General features: G+C 50.7%; 3 protein-coding genes across 4 annotated transcripts in view; 1 reads left to right on the plus strand and 2 right to left on the minus strand.

Annotated features, from left to right (window-relative positions):
- Nucleotides 1–1,865: 1,865 nt before the first annotated feature.
- LOC144158905 (speckle-type POZ protein-like) lies at nucleotides 1,866–21,034 on the minus strand. The gene is made up of 3 exons (XM_077690093.1): nucleotides 20,231–21,034; nucleotides 3,212–3,280; nucleotides 1,866–3,146 (listed from the first exon to the last, which is right to left on the minus strand). Exons 1-3 carry the CDS (start codon nucleotides 20,913–20,915, stop codon nucleotides 1,933–1,935), a joined length of 1,968 nt encoding a protein of 655 aa, XP_077546219.1. The 5' UTR covers nucleotides 20,916–21,034; the 3' UTR covers nucleotides 1,866–1,932.
- A 153-nt stretch (nucleotides 21,035–21,187) lies between these two features.
- Nucleotides 21,188–22,196, plus strand: Bisc (TM2 domain-containing protein 1 biscotti). The gene has a single exon (XM_077690099.1). It carries the CDS (start codon nucleotides 21,408–21,410, stop codon nucleotides 21,954–21,956), a length of 549 nt encoding a protein of 182 aa, XP_077546225.1. The 5' UTR covers nucleotides 21,188–21,407; the 3' UTR covers nucleotides 21,957–22,196.
- A 92-nt stretch (nucleotides 22,197–22,288) lies between these two features.
- The window catches only part of Grip163 (gamma-tubulin complex component 6), a 98,302-nt gene continuing 97,139 nt past the window's right edge, over nucleotides 22,289–23,451 (minus strand). For both annotated transcript variants that reach the window (XM_077690091.1, XM_077690092.1), the window contains one exon: nucleotides 22,289–23,202. In XM_077690091.1, the coding sequence (XP_077546217.1) occupies nucleotides 23,015–23,202 (188 nt within the window). In that variant the 3' untranslated portion in view covers nucleotides 22,289–23,014. The remainder of the gene's footprint in view (nucleotides 23,203–23,451) is intronic.

A 23,451-nucleotide genomic window follows, 5' to 3' on the forward strand; every position in this document is an offset into this window, starting at 1 on the left:
CAGTGGGCGAACAGCCGTTTCGTTAACTTTTTTAAATGCAGAGCATTTCTTAGCCTCGCCTATTCCTGCGTCGGACGGTGTCAACAGCTCCGCGTCCGCAGCAGGTGCGCCTCTCCTTCCCTCCTCTCTCTCAACAGCAGCTGGCGCGCGCATGCGTCGTAGTCAGCCCGTTCGCTCCGTCGCGGTCTCGGCGTAACAGGTGCGTGATAGCAGCGCGGTGGGTCGTGGAAGGGCGCGCGCTGCTTGCGCATGCGCGCTCTCCCCCCCCGTACTGCTCTCCCTCTACTGCGCGCGCTGCAAATAAGCGGCTAGCGGTCGCTCGTGTTTCAGTCACTGCGTTGCTCCTTCCTTCCTTGGTTGACGCTCGTGCCCACGTTTACTCGTGTCTGCTACTCCAGCATCACGGAAGAAGCGATGGAAGCAACACTGCCTTCAATCAGTACTGAGGCCCCAATGCTCTGCATTTACTCGTGTTCCCCTCGCGGGAAGGCGCGGGAATTTTTTTTTAGTTTTTATGGCTCCCACACTGGCAGCCATGTGTTTACGTTTTTTTTTTTTTGTGCGTGTACGTCAAACTCACCGTGAACTGTCCAAAAGGGCTGCAGCGCTAGAAATTAGTAACTCCCATACCATCCCTGACACCTGTTAAAAACAGAGCGGTAAAGACAAGCGCTGTTTTCAAATGTTTCACGGCACCAACCAACTAGCCCACATTTATGCATTGACAAATACTCTCCCAGGAGCACGGCGATAATGCGCCAAGTGTTTCTTTTGCCCCGGGGCGACCTGACAGAATGGCGGACCGGCAGCTCGCACATTTGCTGATCGCTAAGGAAGGTTCATTCGTGGTAACGTGTGGGAATGTGTACCGATGTTATGGTGCTTTCGTGAGAAGCACAAGGCCAATTCCCATTCAGCTGCGCCATTGACGTACCTAACCAGAATTCCCATGTTGCTCAGGGAAATTAGCCAGTGAAAATAAGGCTGACGTCAGCGGCGCAAGGTCGATCCTTCGATTTGCGCATTCCCGGCAGCGGCGGCCGCTTTTCTGGTGTAGGCGAAAAGCAAAAACGCCCGTGTGTACGAGATTTCGGCGCACGTCAAAGATTCCCGGGTGGTCGAAATAAATCCGGAGCCCTCCACTACGGCGCGCCTCATCGCCTGCGTTGCGTCGGCGCGTGAAGGCCCGTTCACACTTGCGACGAAGGCGAAAGCACAACCGGCTTCGGTCGTGGGTGAAAGCGATCGCCACCCTTGCTGTTCACACTAGCACGCTACATCGAGCGACGGCGATCTTTTGCTTTTCTTGTTATTGTCTCGCGCTCGAAGTGAGACTTCACGGGAGTTTCGCCATAAAGTATAAAGGAGGCTATGGTTTCGCCGCTTGTAGAGACACAGCATCCGGGTGCTCTGGCAGGATATGACGTAAGGAAGTCCCGCCTCCGGCTTCCGCTTCAAAAGCGACGGTCCGACGGAGGCGAAAGAAATTGGTCGAGACCGATCTCTCTCGTCGCGCGACGAAAGCGACAGAAATTTCCGTCGCAAGTGCGAACGGGCCTTTAAACCCTACAATCAATTTCCACGTTACTTTCGCATTCAAAGCATGCAACCAGACCTCGGTGTCCCGAAACTATTCTTAGTGTTATTTCTCAATAAACGGTGGCAGTCCGTGCATTATAACTGCAAGTTCAGTAGAGAAGAAAATGGCGAGTTAATGCCTGCAAAACAAGAGGAGGACCAAACGCAAACGCATGCACTTGCTTTAGCCTAAAACGACTTCATCGTGATTTGCAAGTTAAGAAAAAGCAAGGAAAACGATTTACTTTTTTTTTACAAATTTTATTTAATTGGAAACAACGACACTTGCTGTGGAGAATGCAGACACCTTGAGGAACACAGGTGCATGCAGCGGCGCGTCATTTCGTGTACTGTTCATTTGCTGCCATTTTTTTTCGCCTCCAGAGCACGCATGACTTCTGCGACGAGGTGCGGTTTGGTGCGCGCCACCGCCATCCAGTCGTCACTCTCCAACACACGCGTGGCATTCTCTTTGATGCATCGGACTGCCTTGGCTCTAAGTTGGCCCGCGTTGTGCATGTCGGCAAGGGCCAACATCTCGGGCGCAGTTTTCACAGACAGCTTCGCGCACAGGACGCTTTCGCACATCGATTTCAGCCTCGATAGGTCGTACTTGTCCGCTGCGACGAGGACTTTTTCCGCCATCTTGTGTAGCTTGCGCGCACGGCCAGTGTAGATGTACTCCACCACTTCCCGGAGGACCTCGAAGTCACAGTCGGTCACCTCCACTCGACCTTCCTTCCGCTCGGTCATTTCATGCTCGAACATGGCGGCGAAAACAGAGCTACGGGCAGCCAAAATACCTTTGTGTGCGTGTATCTCTCGCCCGGCGGCGCGTATGATGACGTCACAGCACCGGCGGGATTCCAGCAAACGGCCAAGGTCTTGCGAGAGCCTACAATCGGGAACATTCACCGCAGGCACAATGTTCACGGAGTCCACGAAAGCAAGCACCTCACACCGGATGGTGAGTCTGTCGTTTGGCAGGAGGTGCTCCGTACCCTTCAAAAGCCGATCTCGCTTGATAAACGAGTGAAAGCCGCTGCAAGCACTGCTGCAAGTAAAGCGGGAAGGTGGTGCTCGTACGGCGCCGACCTTCTGCCCTCCTTCAGCAAGCACTGCGATTTCGTACTGAGCAAGGAAGCTACTACAGTTGCTATACATACGTCGCAGGAAGACGGAGACGTAGTCCTTGCACCTCTCACTCTCGCCATTCGGGTAGAGAACCAGACACCACTGGGTGCCGTTGTGGTCTGACGCACGAAAGGCCGAACTTTCCATGGCCTGCCCAGTCTCTTCCCGGCGCAGGCTGAAGTCGTGCACTATCCACGTGAAGGTGGCCTTGATCACCTTTGGACGCGTTTCGCACACAACGCCGTCCGTCACCAAGTTTTCTTCGCACATGGAAGGCGCCGCCATTGCGGGGACGAATCTCACAACACGTGCGGGGGGACGTTCGGTGCCGAATGCAGCAGACTTGTGAGCTCGCGAAGTGTGGCTGTGCCTGCGATGAGCTGCAGGCGGCGACAGGCCTCGATAGTAGCGTTCCAGTTCCAGGGAGTGCTCGTCTGCGACAAATAATCACCATGCGAACGCGCAGTCGTGCAGCCACCCGTCACCTGCTCTGACTCACCAGCACTGGTCGCTAGTACGGCGGCTGGTACGGCGCGCCTAACGCCGGCATGCCGTGAAGTGGCGCCACCTGCAGGTCAGTATCGCAACAATTGCAAAGAGCATTCTCAATGGCAAACACTGACAAATAAGTCGCACATCACGCGATAATTGTGCAACTTCATATGGTATGATGTATCGTACGTGTAGTGTTTACAGACCATGAGTAGCTTTTTTTAACTACCACGCATATGCACTATAATTTTTAGTTCGCAAATTGCTCGCAAATACTCATTGGCACTGCACTGCAATGGACACTAGAGTTTCGCAGGGAGCTTTATAGAGGAACTTTAATGGACAGGGGGTCGGAATTGCATACTTACGATTTTCTAATAGTGACCTCGATAAACACGCACCGGTGTTGCCCACAAAACAGACGCGGTGCACAGTGCCCCACGACGGTACGCACCGGTACGGAGCCGGAGCGTTGATCACGGACAAACTGAGCGGTTAGAGTGCCTCGATGCGCGCGGAGCGCGCGAGCATCAAGGCACCCTATGAGCGGTTCAACCCTAGCGCCATCTCTTAAGCTTCGACAACAACTCATTAAAACGCTCACAAGTGGCTAAAAAGCAGCGTAACATGACACAGCGCCCCAATAAAGTGATATTTATTGAAAGCCAATGATCATATGTGCACACAAGCCATATCCTCCACACATGCGCGACAACGTACATGCTTCCAGTAAGCAGCTATACCTACAAGCTGCTTCTCATCGTTCTGAGGGCCATAACGCGAGTGTCTGTTATGTTCCGCCCTTCCGCTACAGCAATTAAAGCATGTCGGTCTTCGTGGTCTAGGCACTCCAGTTAATGTTCGTGTAATTCAATCTAACGAAACGATATGCAAAGCTCTAACTGGCTGGCCATGCATTCAGCCTTCTGTGCAGTTCGCGTCCTCATTTCCAATCTCCGGCCGTTATTAACACCTGTTATGAGCCCGTCGCATCGTTGTCTGATGAATTCGCAAGCAATTCATGCTTGTCAGCAACAATATACAGCCCGTTCCGCCTTCACACGAGTGCGCCGAGGCTACCCGTCGCTGCAGCAGACGGCGGAGGAAGCCGCTGCGCCGGCGTCGTCCGCGATGCATCTCGGGATTGCACTGCGTCGCACCGTCGACTCTCATGGTACGCGACGGGACAACGAAAAACTGCCCCGCGACGGTGCGCCCCAGTTTATCAAGGACAGATGGTGCGCACCGGTGTGCCCTGGTGTGCACCGGTGCGGTTTAATCTGCATTAAAAAACCGCGGCAGAAAAAAAAAAAACCTACCGTGATGTTTATGCAAGTCGTCACTCTTGTAGATAATGTTGGGTGAGGACGTGAGGAATTTTTTGGGGCACCGCGTGTAAATACACATCGAAAACCTAAAAACTAAAAAAGAAGGACCCGAACCCGCAGCAGAGAGCACCAGAAGCGACGGCGCTTCGTTTACCAGCAAGCATTACACCGAGTACTGTTGGCACTGCATGGATATGCCCGGAACAAACATCTTTAAATGGCAGCTCTGCACTCAAATATAATAATGCCACAAGTCTGGAAGGTGAATTGTACGCTATAAATAATGCACTTAGTAATCTATGCTACGATCTCGACACCCGGCCCCCTGGACACGTGCGTATCATTACAGATTCGTTTGAGACTGTACAAGAACTCCGGAAGCCTTTCTCATCCAACCCAATAGTCAACTCTATTTTGCTGCAAATGGAACTCCTCAGAGGACAGGGTGTACAAGGCCGAATTGACTGGACGCCGGGCCATGAGGACACGAACACAGGAAATCGGGCTGCCATCGAGGCAGCGCAGGAGAGCATCGCTCGTTCCTCTCCACCGAACTCCTCGTTGTCCTCTTCCACGTCCCCTTCTCCTGCTCCGACTTAAGATGGCCCGACAAGAGGAACAACGGATGGCCTCCCCTGTCGGGGAGGCCATCCGTCGGGGAGGCCATCCGTTGTCGGCACGCAACCAAGGGCGGCTGAAGTGTTCATAAATAAGTTTTGTGCTGACGCTGCGTATACTCCACATATAATTCAGAAATGGACCCGCAGACCCGCGCAGACCTGAAGAACGGGAACATTGCCCTTATTGCAATATGGGCGTCAAATCTGATTTACACCATCTAATTTGGTCATGCGTATACTTCCAAAAGCATCGAACTCAGCTGCTATCACGTCACACCCCGTTTACCTTCCCTCCCCGATATATCAGACAACATAGACCGCGGTGAGCTTCTTTCGGAGCTTGCTAGCTTCGCAATTAAGAGTGGTCTGGCGCGAGTCGTCTAGCAGGGCGACGCCTAATCCGTCACACTGACTCAAAAACTGTGAAGTGTGAATAAGTTTGAAATGTGAATTAAGTGTGAAATGTGAACTGAGTGTGAACTAAGTGTGAACTGTGAGTGCGAACTAAGATCATATTCCATATATCCCCCTTCCCACCCCCTCATTGGCTATGACCTTCCTTTCAAATAAAAGCTTCAACTAACTCTCCTACACGTGGATCCTTCACGACTTCAGCCTGCGTCGCGAAGAGCCCGGAAGAAAGATTGAGAGTTCGACGTTTTCGACGCCGGTGCGGAGCAAGGTCATCTGGTGCCTGCCCGAGGAGAGCAATTACGACTACGTGTCCATTTTCCTGCGACGTGTCTCCAACGAGAAGTCCGATTTCCTTGCCGAGTACAAATTCGCCGTTCTTGATGGCGAAAACCAGGAAATGAACCCGCGACAAAAGACTTCTCGCTTTCCTCCAAGCGGCACTTGGGGCTTCGCAAAATTCATCAAAAGAGACGCCTTGCTGCGGTGTTGTTCGTTCCTGCTGCCGAACGACATACTCACCATACATTGCGTGATGCTTGCTTTTGTCGACTCTATGAACGTTTCGCAGCGTATGGGAGCAGTCGCAGTGAAAGTTCCAGAATGCCGCCTATCGCAAGACTTCGGCCATCTGCTGGAATCCGGAGTATCGTCTGACGTCATCTTGAGGATTGAAGGACATGAGATTCGCGCGCACGTTCGAGCATAACATGAAGGAGAGTGCTCAAGGTCGAGTGGAGATTACGGACTGCGACTTCGAGGTCTTCCGGGAGGTGGTCGAGTTCATGTACACTGGACGCGCGCCCAAACTGAATGAGATGGCCGAAGTCCTCGTCGCAGCCAACAAGTACGATCTGGCGAGGCTGAAAGCGGTGTGCGAAAACGTGATGTGCTCGAGGCTTTCCGTGGGAACGGCTGCCGATATGTTAGTACTCGCCGACACGCACAATACTGACCAGCTAAAGGCTAACGCGCTTTGGTTCATCAAGGTTCGTGGTTCTGGTGTCGTGGAGACGTACGGCTAGGAGGTGATGGCAGACGAGAATCCGCACCTCGTCGCAGAAGCCTTCTTTCTGTGCGCTTGTGGCCGACAGTGGCAATCCTTAAGCCTGAACAAAATGAACGCTAGGCGTTGCAGCATTGAATCATTGTTCTACTTCAAATGTCGTTATTCGTTGTCAATTGCTGCGGTCGTTGCATCAGGTGCAAAATGCAATAAAAGTGTGCAAACCGCATCAACCCTTGGATTGGTAAGTCATCTGTCGATTTTCGTTTAAATGCTAGTCCGAAATCTATATCAATTTAGAATAACGGCATGGTTGTATTCACATTGTACTTAAATGTGGGTGCTAAAGGCTAGAAATGTTCAGCTGTTTCGATAGGATTGTTCTTGGAGGTAGTGTAGTGTGAGGAAGGGGCCTTGTAATATTTATTTTATGAGAGGTGAAGCAAACAGTTCTCCCTTGGTTTCTGTATTTTTTATTGCTATGGTAAAGAGGGAATAATTTATGCCCTTATAAATAAGACATCCCAAATATTTTGGAAAAACAGTATACTTGTGCGAATGAGTTTTGTTCGTAGATGCAGTCATGCAAGTTCGTAGATGCTATCAAAGCGAAAAGTGGAAAGACCTTTAAAGAAGTTTGTCGGGGGCGTTACAAAAACATGTCTGTTTCTTGTGTAAACACACCCAAACCACTCTTTCTTGCCAAAAGCACGGCCGGTTTAGGCTCCACCCCTCGGTGGGGATCGCCCGCGGATGCTCCGGGAAAGAAAATGCCTCCGCATGTTTTCGCTTGGAGGCGGCGGCCCTCAGCAGGGATTGGAACCTGTTTTTCGCACATAGGCCGGCAATGAGTCTGGCAGCGCGTGGTCATTGCGGTCACGTAGTTTTATGTCGAAGCGGGTGGAAGGGTGGCTTTTAGATGCAAAGCCTCTCGACCCTCCGTCGTCCGCACCTCTCCTCCTCTCCACAACAGCCGTGATAACGCCGCTCTCTCTCCCTTCTCCTCTCCACACCACCTGTACGCTGGCGCGCGCTGCTCCTCCTCTTCACTCCCTCTGCTCTGCAAAAAACTCCCACCTCCCCTCGCGGGAACCCCTGTGGGAACCCGGGAACCCAGCGGCGAAGGGACCGCGTTTTATAGCGCGCATAACGTTGAGGGGACTGCGTAAGCCGGTCCCAGTCGACGACGTTGGCATACTTGTAAAGCGGCGTGGACTGTAGGTGTTTGAGCCAAGCGTGGATGTTGCTTCGCCGGAGAACAGCACAACGGTTATATGCGCAGCGCGCCCGAAGGAGAGGAAACCGCGGAAGAGAGTACTGCTACAGTGTAGTACTGCACATGCGCCGGCCCCAGCGCGTCTGCCGCGGCTATGACGCAACACAATCCAAGCCAATCCGATCCAAGCCAATCGAATCGAATCCAATACCCCTCGCGAGAGAGTGTTCGCTATAGGAGAGGAGAGGGGGTGAGCGGCGGAGAGCGCAGCTGGCGCGGCGAGGAGAATGGGGGAGGGGTGGACAACGACGACGGCGACGCCGGAGGGACAAGGCGAGTGAATCAGATGCTCTGCATCTAATAAACCCGTCCGCGCTCCACTCAGTTGCTTCTTCGGTACTGCGCCGTCCGATGACTGCAAATGGACGCCAACGATTCCGTCAGCGAACTGGCTGGCACGCCTTCAACTAGCGCCAGCCAGCACACTGTCAGAACCGCGAGCACCTCCGAAGACAAGGCTGCACAGAGGAGAGCTCGCGACGCCGAACGTAAACGGCAGCGTCGAGCAGCGGATTCCTCGCTTCGAGAACGAGAAGCCGCTTTGAAACGCCAGCGGCGAGTAGCTGATCGAGATGGCGTTCGGCAACGTGACAACGCTTCGAAACGCCAGCGTCGAACAGCGGATTCCTCGCTTGGAGAACGAGACGCCACAAAACGTTCCCCACTACTCGATAAATAAAGAAGACATTTAATACGCTACTACACGTGTCTTTACTCTAAGAACCAATTAACACGCTACTACTCCACGGCTTTGCATCCCCTCAGGGTTCCCACGTGGGAAGATGGTGTAATTTTTTCTCGACGTGATGTGGTCGACACGTGGTGAAGTGACAGGTGCGGGCGCGGTGCTGTTATCGGCAAAACAGGCCTAGCTGGAGAAGAGAGCCGTGGCGTTTGGGGGCGCTATGGGCGAACGAGAGCAAGGGGAAAAAAACGGTCCCGCAGGGTGCCTCGCCGAGAATCCCCTCGCTTCCTCCGCGCTGTCGTCTGCTATACTCGGTGACAACTTAAGAACGGCACCAGAAGTTGCCGCTGTGCCTTATCACCGTAGCCGGATGTTTCTCCGCGCGGCGCAAGTAGGGCGTTACTTGGAATATTTTGAACATGGCGTGAGTCGTTACCGTTATTTTTTGGACTTAATATGCTTATGAACGACTCCAGTGACGACAAACAAACTGCGTGAGACAAGGCAGACGATATCACGCATTCATAGCAAACCCCTTTCAAAACGCGCGCGCACTGACGTCACAGGTCCAGCGCTTTGGCGGAGTGATACACTACATGAGGTGGTGCCGTTCTTGAGTTGTAACCGAGTATAGTCACTCCGCGTAGCTCCGCACGTGTGGATGCACCCGCAAAGCCGGACAGTCCGGTCACGTGCTGTTGACGTCACATATCCGTCCGCCTCCTCATCCGGGATTCACACGACTAGAGCGGCGGGGGAGGAGGCGTGACCGGATATTCCGGCTTGGCGGCGCATCCACACGTGCAGAGCTACGCGGAGTGACTAGCAGACGACAGCGCGGAGGAAGCGAGGGGATTCTCGGCGAGGCACCCTGCGGGACCGTTTTTTTTTTGCCTTCTTCTCCCTGTTTTCCCGACAACAGCCTGCAGTAATAGCGATATTACAAGCGGTGCCCGCACCTGTCACTTCACCACGAGTCGACCACACCACGTCGAAAAAACCGCCCTTCCACCCGCTTCGACATAAAACCACGTGACCGCAATGACCACGCGCTGCCAGACTCAGTGCCGGCCTATGTGCGAAAAACAGGTTCCATTCCCTGCGGAAGGCCGCCGCCTCCAAGCGAAAACATGTGGAGGCATTTTCTTTCCCGGAGCATCCGCGGGCGATCCCCACCGAGGGACGGAGCCTAAAACCGGTCACGTGAGCGGGTCCCGGGTCAGAAAGAGAGGGTTTCTCCGTCGTGTGAATCGGCTCGGCGCATGGGATTTTTTCTGACGCGTAGTTGGGGGGGGGGGGGCTGACTGCACGAGGGCAGCACCACCTCCCCGCAAGCTCCGCGTCGCCGCGCAAGGCAAGAGCAAGGCAGCTTGAGCGTGGACAACATAACCAGTGAGCTTTCGCGGTGGCATTTCCGCATGAAACGGGGCAGTTGGTCCCCGTTTTGACATCTGACATGGCCCAGATTTTTTTTTGTTCTGGTATAATTGTTTACGCCATAAGATCAGAGCGAAAGTTGTTCGCGTATATACTATATTTGCGTGCAGCATTCCTGACTTCAGGCTCACCATGACACATATACAGTGTACTAGTTCTAGTACACTGTAACACATAGTTTGTATTCCGATGCCCAGCTTTATACAATTTTGGGAAAGAAGCATGTCCCGTATGACTATACCTGAATAACAATAAAGCAACAAACCCCACAAGAACTGCATAATGTAGACGTGTAAAACGCAAAAAATTACACCAAGGACAAAGGAGGACGACAGGAACAATTAAGCCCTACTTCCAACTTGCATTTATTCGTAGCTCAGGGATGGGGGTTCGATTTCCGGCCACGGCGGCTGCTTTTCTGATGGAGGCGAAAAGCGAAACCGTCGGTGTTTGAGATTTCGGCGGGCGTTTAAGATACCTAGGTGGTCAAAATTAATCCGGAGCTTATCCACTCCGGTGCGCCTAATCGCCTGTGTAGAATCGGTGCATTTAACCTCACAATCAACCAGTCAGCATTTATTCGTAAAAACGCTCATATATTATAAAAAGAAAAATGCGCAAATTAGTTTCCGCAGTGTATATATATAACCAGCTGTCAGGCGACAAAATTGTCGGTAAAGAGAGGCGTGCATGCGCATTTCCGGCAATGTGTACTGAGTGGCAGTGTGCGCATTCTTCATGTCCCGCAGGTGCTCGCGCAAGCGCACGTTCACCATCGCGATGTCTGCCCTACGTATTTGTAGCATGGTAGGTCTACGATGCAATACAATCTTTCCCAGAAGTCCGCCCAAATATGCACAATGCAGTCCATCGGGCTGCGAAGTATGAAACACCAAATTAAACAGGGTCGGAAAATACAAAGGCAGACTAGTTGTCCAGTTTGCTGCAACTATAATGATTCCAGCTGTCGTTTACAGATTCAAAAAAAATATATTCCTTGTGACCTGTGTTCCTACCCCGCTGTGCGAGTTTTTCCGGTTGATTTCTCGGGAAAATTGAAGCCTGCAGCATTCCTCCTTGGCAAACCGTAAATCCGATTGTTGAGTGGATAGAAGTTCAACGATGAGGCTTCAACTGACCAAATAATGCTAGCTTGTTTGAAGCAGAGTTCCTAGTTTAAAGGCAACAGCACTACCATACAGCGGTCACTATGTCAATGAGCGATTTAGGCCCTTGAATTGAACCTGCAAAACACCAACAATGCGGTCGATCTTCAGGACATCTTTTCATGGCGCCAGCATTGCTGGCCAACGTTACTATAGGTTAGATGCTGGCAGCTTGCCAGACAAACAGTGCATATTCATCGGAGGATGTCAACCATGTACCTTCCGCGTCACAAATTGCCACACATGTGGGCTGCACACTGCGCCTGTGAACGCGCTTGGCGGCGGCGGCAGGCAGCAAGAGGCCGAAGAGCGCGAGACGGGAGTGTCGAGTCCGGCCGTGCCAAAACAAGCGACCGCTGTCCGAGGGCTCTGCCTTTCGCGATTGGCCGGCAGCAGCTAGATGACGTCATATTCGGAAGTGCCGGCGCTTCGGTGGCCGCTTCCGGCCTGAAGCGCTGATTTTCTCCCCGCTCAGGCACGGACAGAAATTATTCTGGAGAATGGAAGGCGCGCACGTTTCCTCCTGAAATAGGAGAGCTTGGGGGAAGCATAAACGACACTGGTCTGCTTGCTGCGAGCTTTAGGAAGCCCAGGGATTTTCCCGCAACGACTCGCGGCCGACTTGAGTTTCTCGGATTAACTTGTAAAGATATTGGATCGGCGCCTTCACTACCAGCGCTAATCACAATTTCTAGCACAATTTTTCAGAACCCCATCATCCAGGGATTTATAACCCCCCCCCCCCCCTCCCCCGCAGGAGGACTCCAGCACCCTCCAAAATCAAAATTCCGGATAAACCCTCAGCATCATCCCCTTTCCCGCATGTGTAACTTTGTATTCACATTTGGAAGGGGGCCACAAGCTGTGTGCAGCCAGCAGCCTGCGTCGATTTATGCACACTGGCAGCAGCAATCAGGCTGCCGGTCGCCGCGTCGTGCGGAGGTGGCAAGTCGCTCCATGGGCGGTTAGCGTAGAACGTTAGGATTGGCACTGCGGCATAGAAGATCGTCCTCCTCAACGGATCGGATGTTGGGAACTTGAGGCTTAGCATCGAGGCAGATATTTTATGCAGAAATGCATTATAGTGGGGGTTGTCGTGCGTCCCTTGGCCGGCGTCCGCAGCGCGTCTGATGATGATTGTGGCATGATGCTCCTAGGGATTGGCCAACCAAACAATCCATCACGAGATAGCTTCGCGTTCAACCACCATCGTCATCTTCCCGTAAGGGAACTGCTGAAGAAGAAGAAGGAGAAGAAGACAAAGCTGCGAAGAGGAGGGCTGCGTGAGTTTTGGCTTTTGGCTACCGTTATCCTCCTCGGCCGGCGCATCTTCCCGATCTGAACCCGGTCGAAGAGCGGCTCATCGCGCCTCGACTCCCCTTCATGAGCATCAGGCGGCTGACTCGAGGCAACGGGCAGTTTGGAATCAAGGGACAGGCGGTGAACGTGCCCATCGACGTATCGAAGGTTATGCGGTGCCTTCCTCGCATGGTACCCGAGGACGTTGCGTTCGACGTTCGCATTTCTGCATCCTCACAATCCCCCTCGGGGAGGTGCGGGGGAATTTTTGTCACTGCTATCACTACAATTGCGAATGAGTACTGAACACCGTTTTTCACCACACTATCATCCCCTTTCTCGCATGTGGAACTTTATTTTCTCGGTGATCGCCATTTTAGTGATCGGTGCTGTGTTGAGTCTTGCCCGCAGGCAGGGCCATCATTCGGCCCCTCGCATCATCGTGCACTGCTGCGGCCATCACACGTCACCCACCGGCATTTGCAGCCGCCCGGCGTAGAGAAGTGTAGGCTTCGCATCGCGGCGCAAATTAAATCACCACTTTCAAAATCACCTCGGATGACAATCCCTAGCACAACTGTTTACCGTGCTTTCACCCACTCTCTTGATGTTTGCCTTTTTTTTTTCGTGATTCTGGCCAGCAGAGACAAACGGTTGCAGCCACGGCCTGACCCGGACCAATCCGCTTCATGGGCCGTACAGGTATAGTAAACTAGAATACTTGAACGGGCATGCACAGCCGGCGTACGTGCGGAAAACACTTCATGCGTTCCAACTTCATTGATTGCTTGCTAAAGACGCGCAAAATCTACATACTTCACTACACTATCGTTGTAGCCCACAATGTTGATCGGGAAAATGAGCAAGACGTTTGGGAACCAAGAGCATTGCGGTGCCCTAAATTTTCTAAGCCCCTTATATTAATGAATCAGGAACTCGCATGGGGCACCACCGTATTCGTTTGAGCCCGCCGCTTCGCGTATGAAGCACAAAGAACCCGACCACAGGGTCAGCCCGGACTACTTGTGAAGGCAGTGTAGTAGCCACCGGCGCTCGGTTAGAAAATCTGTAGTATCTAGAAGTCGTTTCAGGGAATCACTACAAACACAGTACAGTTAAACCTGGATGAAACGAACCTCTATGCAACGAATTCCTGGATTTAACAAACTTTTTCAATTCCCCATTGTCAGCCCATTGAAACCCATGCTTTTAATCTCTCTGTAACGAAGGCGTCACGGCGGTTAACGCTGATGCAACGAATTAAGTACACTGATGAGCCATTGTTTTTTTACCCTTTTTATGAAAAATCGGCTAGAGAAAGGCAATAATTTAGCCAATTCTACCCACACTGCGAAACCGTGCGTTTCCATGTGTGAGTGCGGTTACTAGTTCACTATACGCCTCGAGCGCGGCCTGTAGGGGCGCCACTGAAATCCCCCTAGTGGCCCGTTTCGAAAGCAGGCGCGGGAGTCTCCGTCCTGCTCCCCACTGTCGCCGCTGCTTTTGCGGCATGTTCACGACTGAGATTTAGCGTTTGCGGGCGTTGGAACTCCATGTTTATGTGGCGCAGTCACTCCGTTCGCAAATGGGGTGTCTTTCCGAGAGTGTAAAGGTTTCTGACGCGATCTTAGTGTGGTATATTTGGTCTGTATAAGCGCAAGGTGTGTTTCACAGGCCAGCGTCGCGGAACCGGCGTATGCATGGACCTGATTGTAGTTACACTGCCCTGAATTTACTAGCAGCGCCTCCGTAACCACCGGTTCCTCAGATGTTCATGCTACGGGTATACACTACCATGTAAATCAGTTTCGTGCGCTTACATATTCAGCGGAACACTCATACCTGACAGCACGCCAGTTACTTTTGCCAATAATATACCTTACATTACGATCACCACCATTTACAAGCCAGTGTGTGTTAATTTCAGGAATATTCAACGTAAGTACGACGGATAATGCAGGATTATACTCGGGAATCAGCACAAGACAAAGAGTAGTCGTCTTGTCGTGAGGTGAGCGCCCGCAAACATTCATCTGCTACATATATCCTCTGCGAGCAGCGCGCAGACGAACTTAGAATATAATCGGAGTCCGCAACTAAACGCCTCTTCGAAATATCGTCACATGGCACAAGGAGCCTGCAGAATAAAGGAGAAGCTGAAATCAGACGGCCTTATTACGTACCACACTCTTCCAACCACAGCTTTCATCGCTTGTGAACTGCCTACCCTGTATACTTCAAAAAAATGCGTCCGCCGAACGATCAGCTGTTTGTTGAAGTCGAAAAACAAAACAACAGTGAACGCGAGATTTGTGTGTGTGATTACTCAAACGTTCATTGCTTGATTCCGCCCCACATTTGTACACAGCGTCCGCCTCCCCTACCCCCCCCCCCCTCTATGTCTCGCGAAATATCAGTGCATTTTGCGTATAGTTGGTCTGGTGAGCCCTACCTGGCTTAAGTTTCGACAGACGTCATTAGCATGTAGGAAGCTGCACCGTATTTTTTTTTTTTTCATTTCCGTTAGAGCTATTATGTTTCTTCCGCACTTGCACAGCATGTATTTTTCTGTGGTTTCATATTAGATTGCCTTGGTTCTTGCTATAAGGCGTGTGTGGGCACGTATTTAACGACTTACAGGCTTGGAATATACTTAATAGTTTTGCATGGTTTATATTCTTAAAAAAGGTATAAGTTATTGTTCGGGGTTGGCTAATCACATCCCCGAAAAATATTTTTATGCGACGTATATATTCGAAACGAAGCCGCATTCGTTGTCCACGCTGCAAAATGAAGTCAACCTCTCCCGGTGCCAGTATCAGGTCTAAACGAGGCGACAGTAGAATTCATTTGTGCCTGATATTTTCGAGGTGACATGGGTGATATGTTGCTGCCGTCGCCGACGACCGGAAGAGCGGCGACGATGCGCGCAGAACCGCGTCCTCCCGTAGCTCTTGCAGGCGATCGCGTGCTCTACGAAGATGCAGCTGCTTTTTAAGTGACCTAAACGTACTCTTTGCTTACAGACATCACCATAAGTTTCTTTTAGGGCGCGGAAAGGCGAAAAGAAGCGAAACAGAACCAAAACACTGCACGAGCCCCTATCAGCCACGCAGACGCGCACATCCCGTCAACGCCGCGGAGAAGCGGCGGCAGGCGGCGCAGCGATCGCAAAGCTCGAGGCGTATACGCCTCGAGCGCGGCCTGTAGGGGCGCCACTGAAATCCCCCTAGCGGCCCGTTTCGAAAGCAGGCGCGGGAGTCCCCGGCTCGGTCCCCCCTGTCGCCGTTGCTTTTGGGGCTCGTTCAAGACAGCGATTTACCGTTTGTCCGCGTTACAAATACCGAATAACGTGGAGCAGGCACTCTGTTTGCAAGCGTGGTGTGTTCACGAGAGGATAAACGTTTATGACGCGATCTTAGTGAGATCTATATAAGCGCCGGGCGTGTGTCACAGGCCCGCGTCCCGAAGCCAGCATTTGCATGCAGCTGATTGCAATTCCGCAGCCCTGAAATTTAGTGGCAGTGTCTCCGTAAGCAGTGTTTCCTCCGATGGTCATGTTGCGGCCATACACACTATGATGTAAATCGACTTTGTGTGTGCACTTACAAAATCCAGCGGAACACTCATGCCTGACAGCACGCAAGTTACTCCTGCCGATATCACATAGCAGATATTGATCAGTACCATGAAAAAGCCAATGCGGCATAAATTTCACAAACATTGTACCAAAGAAGTACGATGGATAATGGAAAATTACACTCCGGAGTCAGCACACGACGACAAATTTAATGTGGATCGTCTTGTCCCGAGGTGAGCGCTCGCAAAGATTCATCTGTTACATTTATCCTCCACGAGAAGCGCGAAGACGGGTTTATAGAGTAATCCGCGTCCCCGACCAAACTCTTCGAAACATCGTCATATGACACAGGGAGACTGCAGAATCTAGCATAAACCGAAATCAGAACCCTTATCAGATACGACACTCTTCCAACAAGCCCGTGTGTACGAGATTTCGGCGCACGTTAAGGATCTCTAGGTGGTCAAAATTAATCCGGAGCCCTCCACTACGGCATGACTCATCGTCTCCGTTTCGTCGGCGCGTTAAACCCTGCAATCAATCAATCAACTCTTCCAACGACACCTCGTATCGCTTGTGAACTGCCTACCCTGTATTCTTCAAAAAATGCGTCCGCCGAGTGATCAGCCGTTCGTTGAAGGCGAAAAACAAACGAAAAGTGAAAAGGCAGCAATTGTGTGTGTGATTACTAAAACGTTCATTCGTTGATTTCGCTCCGCATTTTTAAACAACGATAGTTGAGCGTCCTCCTCCTCAACCCCCCCCCCCCCCCCCACCCCACACGTCTAGCGATATATCACTGCATTTCGCATCTAGTTGGTCTGGTGAATACTAGCTTGCTCAAACAAACGTCTTTAGCATGTCAGAAGCTGCACTCGGTTTTTTTTTTTTTCATTCCCGTACGACTATTATATTTATTCCTGACTTGCAGACCATTCATTTTCCCGTGGTTTCATTAACATATACCTTGGTTCTTACTATAAGGCATGAGGGGGCACATATATGACACTGCACATCCTTTGAGTGTACTTAACATTTTCGCGTGGCTTATATTCCCATAAAAGGCACAAGTTTTTGTCAGCTATTGGGTTATCACATCCCCGAATCATATTTTTCTACGACGTACATAGAAGCAAAGCCGCATTGTTGTCTGAGCTGCAAAACGAACCAACCTCTTACAGTGCCAATATGATGTCTAAACGAGGCGACAATAAATAGAATTCACTTGTGCTGACGTGTTCGAAGGTGACATGGGTGATATGCTGCTGCCGTCGCCGACGCCCGCAAGAGCGGCCAAGAAGCGCGCAGAACCGCCTCCCCGCGGGTAGCTCTTGTTGGCGTTAGAGCGCTCTACCAAGACGCAGCTGTTTTTTTTAAGTGCCCTATACGTGCAGTTAGCTTACAGACGTCACCATAACAAGTTGTTTATTGCGCGGAAAGGCAAAGAGAAGCGAAAGAGAACCAAAACACTGCACGAGCCCCTATCAGCCACGCAGACGCGCACATCCCGTCAACGCCGCGGAGAAGCGGCGGCAGGCGGCGCAGCGATCGCAAAGCTCGAGGCGTATAGTGCGGTGTCGATTAGGTGCTAGGCCTGCCTGTCGGCGCGTAGTTGCGCGTCTCCACTGTTATCTGTGGTGTCGGTTCGTCGGTGATGATTTCTGCTGCCAGAAAACGCAAAGTTTTGTCTTTCCAAGACAAGCTTGCAATTTTAAATGGCGTCTCCACGGGCGAGAAAGAAGAACGTCGCCGCCCGGTACAGTATTGCAACTATAAGAACAGCACCAGAAGTTGCCGCTGTGCCTTATCACCGTAGCCGGATGTTTCTCTGCGCGGCGCAAGTAGGGCGTTACTGGGAATGTTTTGAACATGGGGTGAGCCGTTCCCGTGATTTTTTGGACTTAATATGCTTTTAAACGACTCCAGTGACGACAAACAAACTGCGTGAGACAAGGCAGACGATATCACGCATTCATAGCAAACCCCTTTAAAAACGCGCGCTTACTGACGTCACGGGTCCGGCGCTTTGGCGGAGTGATACATTACATGAGGTGGTGCTGTTCTTGAGTTGTAACCGAGTATAGCACCCTCTCACCAAGGTCGAGTTCGGAAAAGAGCATCAAGTTTGCGAAAAGGCGTCCTTTCGGGCTAAGTTTGGTGCTTCAAACGCTTTAGAGCGCCGGAATTAAAGTGTCGAAAGCACTAGTGATGCATAAGTTGCGTTCGTTAATACGGTGGTGAGTGACGTTGCTTCCTTGGAAGTGCCGTGCAGCGATTAGACTCGTGGGAAAGCAGCAGAAGGAAATCGCGCAGATTTTCAACTGTGAAATAAATACTTGAAGGGTGAGTTTACCAGCACTGATGTCTAGCATTTTGGTTTCGCTTCTACTTCATTCTGCGTGTAACGAAAACCTGCATGTAACGAAAAATTGCGAATTCTTGTCAACTTCATTATACCCAGGTTTAACTGTAGTATTACGGCTAAAAATCCACGCGCAGGCAACTGAAGACAATTAATAAAATTTAGATCGGTCAATTTGGATTGGATTGTGTTGGATTTTGGGAGGAGTTCGTGTCAATGGCAATGCTGCTGGCCGCTTATGCACCGATTTCGGCTTTGAGCCTGATAGGTGAAGGCTATGGGAAGGCTACCAATTGGAAGGCTATTCTTAGCAAAAAAAGGTGCGCGTTAGAATCGTGCAAATGCGGTAGTTATCTGCATGTTAACTGCACACTAGCATTAAAGTGATACGACCAATCGTAACAGCAGATCAGTAACATTTCTTGGCGGTGATTTTGACCGGTAGCCACTCGCCACATAAACAAGATTCTGAAACATTAAAAGGCGTTGCCAGAAAGGGCCTGGCCAATGCATCGTCCGACTTCCTCAAGTTCGCAATTATTTGTTTGAAATTTGTTATAAAATTGACCGTATTATCACGACAAAGCAGGGCTTTTAATTGCCCAAACTTGTATATTGTCTTCTTGGCCCTTTTCACAAGTACTCTAGGCCGACGCCACGTAGAACACCATTTTCTAGGTACTGTAACTACGAACTAAACAGTTCCTCAGGGTACTTAAGTAAATGTATCTGCTTGAGTGCAAAATTGACTTCCCTTGGTGATACCTTACTTCTACGCACTGTGTGTGTTGTGCGAATAGCTCAACGAAGCTACCATAATACAAGTTCGTAGATACTAGGTACAGCATAGTCTTTGGTCTGGTAACCAATGAAGGCAATGAAAAGAAAGCGAAGATAAAGATGCACACACAGCGTAGCTGTAAAGTAGTCTGATAAGTATTGCCAGGGGAAGCTATGAAGCTGATGCGTTCAAACAACGTTAGCAGACTCGAGTGCCCTGCACAATTGTTAGGAACTGCCACGATTGTATTAGTGACAGGCGAGTTGGTCGATGAGAGACCATATCTTCGGCTCAATGTGGAAGGACGTAACAGTGAAGCTCTTAGTGTCGCTCGTGCAGTGCTCTTTCGCGTCAGCTGGCGTGTCAAAAAAGTAAACAAAAAGGAAACGAAAGTGCACTCGAGTCATCACTGTTCCTTACAAGTGAATAGTACGTGACAGCATTGTGCTTCGATAGCCTCCTACACATGGAAAACAGATTTTTTCGACCCGCATCTATCCATGATTAAACGCAATGAGTCCATTTCACTTGCAGGCAGAGGGTGGATTCATTCGCTCATTGTGCTGAGTCAGTGGGCCGTAAGGCGCTGAATAGCTCCTTTTGTGGGAACCCCTCCGGTTCCCTCACCACGATTCTTTTTATGAAATTCGTATAAACATCGGACGGGTCGAGGTAAGCAGAACCCACCAGTCGACTCGACCCTTTCTCATTGAAACCATGTACCCGGGGCTTATGGGAGTCAGAAGCCTCTTAGCAACAGCGAACAGAAAGACTTAAAAAGTAAAAGAGCAAGTGTTTTCATTACCTCAACCCGTAAAACACAAGGCGCTGACAGAAAATCGCACTCACAAAAAACCAGCGCAATGGCTGTCATTTTGACGGTCACTCCGCAAAAACAGGGCAGCGTCTTCGGGTTCCAGTCCAGTCACAACAACGTTGTCGAGCCTCTGCAAAGCATTTCGGAGTTCTTCCAACGTTAACAACTGGCTAGGAAGTCCCAGTTGTTCCAAGGCTATTTTTCTGCCCGTAACGACCGCTCTAGCGTTCAAGCGCTCGTCAAGTTCGAGACACTTACTCACGTATAGACCTGTCGGCTCGTTGGGAACAGTTGACGTCGCTTGCATTCGATGGAAAGCTAGCACTCTCGCCTCACAGACGGCCACTCTGCTCCACGACCAATACAGTGACGGCAACTTTGCGAGGCACGGGTGATGGAACAGGCGGTCGAAATCGATGCGCGCATGGTCTTCGTCCGCAGACAATCCGTGCTCACTTTCGCAGGCGATGACGAGCCCTTGGGCGGCGTCAACGCTGTCGTCAGAGTCAAGCGCAGCTGGCTCGGGACCCATTTTCTCGCCGCTTTTGGAAACTGTAGTCTCGCGAGGATCGTTTCTTGCTGCGCGCATAGAGATAACGTACGGCCTGCGAGAGACCGACGCTGTTTTGCTTTCTTCGGACCGATTGCACGGGCCCTTCGGGAAAATCGTCGGCACAGCATCGGCCGACAGTTGCGCCCGCCTGAACGTACTGGCCAACACTACGCCGTTGTGAATTGCGGTCCACGTCTTTATCACGTACGCCGGCTCGAAGTGCTTCTCGCACACGTAGTCCGTGGGTTTCAAGACGCGATCCTTGCGAGGTATGGCGTCTCGCCACGCCTGCAGGCGCGCTGGGTTCTTCGGGACGCTGAACAGGGAAAGTTTTTCTTGGCATGAGTCGTAGCCGGTGTTGCAGCGCGGCACGAAGCACTTCTTGCCCATATTTGTAAACGAAATCTAGAGACAGTCACCAAAAACTCAAAATGCGCTCGTTCCGGCGCGCTTACAAGCGGGCGGCCATAAGACATCTGCTGCCTCGTCACGGCACTTGTGAGAAGCAGAAACAAGAACGGTATCTTCTCAATTACCACAATAAGCGGGTCAATGGGAAAATATAAATAACAAAAGCTCTCCGTGGTATTATAATTATATTTTATAATGCCATTTGATTTGATAGTTTGCCATTTACAGTTTATGAATGCTGCAGCTACTACCGATGATGATGCGAAGTTGATGTTTACGCGTTTACGCAGTTTACGCTAATTTACGCTTCCGACTGCTTCCGATTGTATCATCCCAAACTATGGTAGCTAGAAATCGTAGTTGAACTTTTCCGTCGCGTCAGAAAGTGTCGGCAATGAGAGTCCAATCTGTGTTGCGCGGACGAACTCGGGTGTTGCGGAGAACACCGTGAAACCCGGTTTCCACACGATAATGCGCCAGCCGAGGGCAACGCTCGTCGCTCTCCTGAGCGTCGCTGCAACATGCTCGGCGTTGGCCACCTACGAAGCGAACTGCAGCAACCTCCTGATGGGCCAGTACTGGTGCGCGGCCCCCGAGATCGACCCGGCCACTCAGCAGCCCAAGACCTGCGGTCCCGACGACCAAGCTCGCGTCGTGTGCACCACGGCCGAAGGCATCGTTTGCAAGAACGGCACCGGCATCGGTCGGGACACCTTCGAGAGGCCGATTCCGTGCCGATACACCAATGGCTACTCCTTCGAGACGGCTCTCCTGCTTTCCGTGTTTCTGGGCATGTTCGGCGTAGACCGCTTTTATTTGGGATACCCCGCCCTAGGGCTGGCCAAGTTTTGCACCCTGGGCTTCATGTTCCTCGGCCAGCTAGTGGACATCATCTTGATCTCAATGCAAGTCGTGGGACCCGCCGATGGTTCGCACTACGTGATCAGTTACTTCGGTCCCGGCCTCCGATTTCTCGGAATCGACAACGAGACCTTTGTTTTGCCGCAGGAGGATTGGTAAATCCACAACGGCCGGAATCTACGCCACCTGTGGTCTTCGCGAGGGACGGTTAATAATGCGACGAGAACTGATGCCGTGTCGTAGATCTGTTGGACGACCTGTATGTTAGTTTAGGTTGTTACTACTGGTGCCATCGGTAAATGTTCCGCTACAACTGTGTTGTTCTACGTAGTGTAGTTTTGATTATATTCAGTCTTCAGTGCTCAGAATAAAAGAGAGGTGTTCTTTCAGTCTCATTTATTCGTGGCATAAATTAAGCATTGATATTTTTTGTTTTGACATACCTCCTATTATGGATGTAACCGTAACTAAGAAAGTGGAGTAACAAACACTTGCTTTGCCGCAGTTTATTCATAGCAGAAACGATGTCTTGAGTACAGATGTCGCCACACACTATTTCTTCCCTTTAAAGCATCCTTAACATCAATTTGTATTTGCGCAACAAATGCTAGCAAAGTGACAGTCATATCACCGACCAGGAAACCCGCAACGATGTGGTGACGTAGAAACAAAGCTCCACTATGCAAAAAAGGGACACGTTTTAATAACATCTGCTCTCCCATTGGCAGGCAATGTTTACAAGTGGAAGACGACTGCTTTTCTTATAACATTCAACGCTCGCAATAAGCTTGCACTTCAAATGCAATAGTATGGTTCCTTCTCACCGACGCAGGCAACCACGCAAAGCAGTAGATTACAAAAATACTCACAAAGATAAACATAACCCATTTGGCTGGGGCTTTAACTTGAAATGCATGGTCAAACTTTGAATTCTGTGAGCTGACACAGCAGTAACTACAGAGCAATGATAAATAACAAGATAATAAAAAGAATAACTTGTTTACAGGGCACGGAACAGTAAAAAATGCCATTTCTGACCCAGCTGAACGTAACAAATGCCTTTCACACTGCCTGAATTATTAACCGGGCCTGAAACAACCTAGATTTAACTATTAAACCAACCTGGTTTAACAGTTAAGCGAGATCTGAACAGGAGTGCACGAGTGGGTTTGGCATTTTGAAACCTGCAGCTGTTGTGCTAGGTTAGGTCAGATTGCTTAGGTTCCTGAGGTATCCGCCGAAGTATCGCTTGTAACGCTGCTTCGGCTACTGAACTTGGAAGATGCACGGCTCTTCCGGAGTTCATCTTGGGTCGGGTCAGGCCAGTGGAAAGCGTTGAAGTCTAGCGCCTCGCAGAGCTTGGGACAGTTCATCTGGTACTTGGACAGAGGCACATTCCTCGACACTGAAATGAAAAGCAAAGAGGAAATACAGAAGAAATACACAAGGCTTCAGAAAAACTGGTATCAAAGGAACGCATAATGCAGTGGTCGTATTATGCAAAATGACCGATTTCGGTCACTATCAACTGGGGACGGGATTGGGAGAGAGTGGACCTTCCAATAAAAATTTTAATAAAGGTGAGCTGAGTTGATTTACGATATGAATAATGGACCAGTACCTGATTTACTCCACGTTCAAATGGGAGGGAAAG

The sequence above is a fragment of the Haemaphysalis longicornis genome, unplaced genomic scaffold (genome assembly GCF_048455015.1).
Source record: "Haemaphysalis longicornis isolate Haplotype H1 unplaced genomic scaffold, Haemaphysalis longicornis Haplotype H1 scaffold_10, whole genome shotgun sequence".
NCBI lineage: Eukaryota > Metazoa > Arthropoda > Arachnida > Ixodida > Ixodidae > Haemaphysalis > Haemaphysalis longicornis.

Excerpts from the sequence above, each read along its gene's own strand:
- LOC144158905 (XM_077690093.1), bottom strand. The coding sequence starts at position 20,915 with ATGGGCAAGAAGTGCTTCGTGCCGCGCTGCAACACCGGCTACGACTCA. Across the intron at positions 3,281-20,230 it reads GCCGACAGGTCTATACGTGA|GTGGCGCCACTTCACGGCAT; the intron begins GTAAGTGTCTCG and ends ACTGACCTGCAG. Across the intron at positions 3,147-3,211 it reads CGTACTAGCGACCAGTGCTG|ACGAGCACTCCCTGGAACTG; the intron begins GTGAGTCAGAGC and ends TATTTGTCGCAG.
- Bisc (XM_077690099.1), top strand. The coding sequence starts at position 21,408 with ATGCGCCAGCCGAGGGCAACGCTCGTCGCTCTCCTGAGCGTCGCTGCA.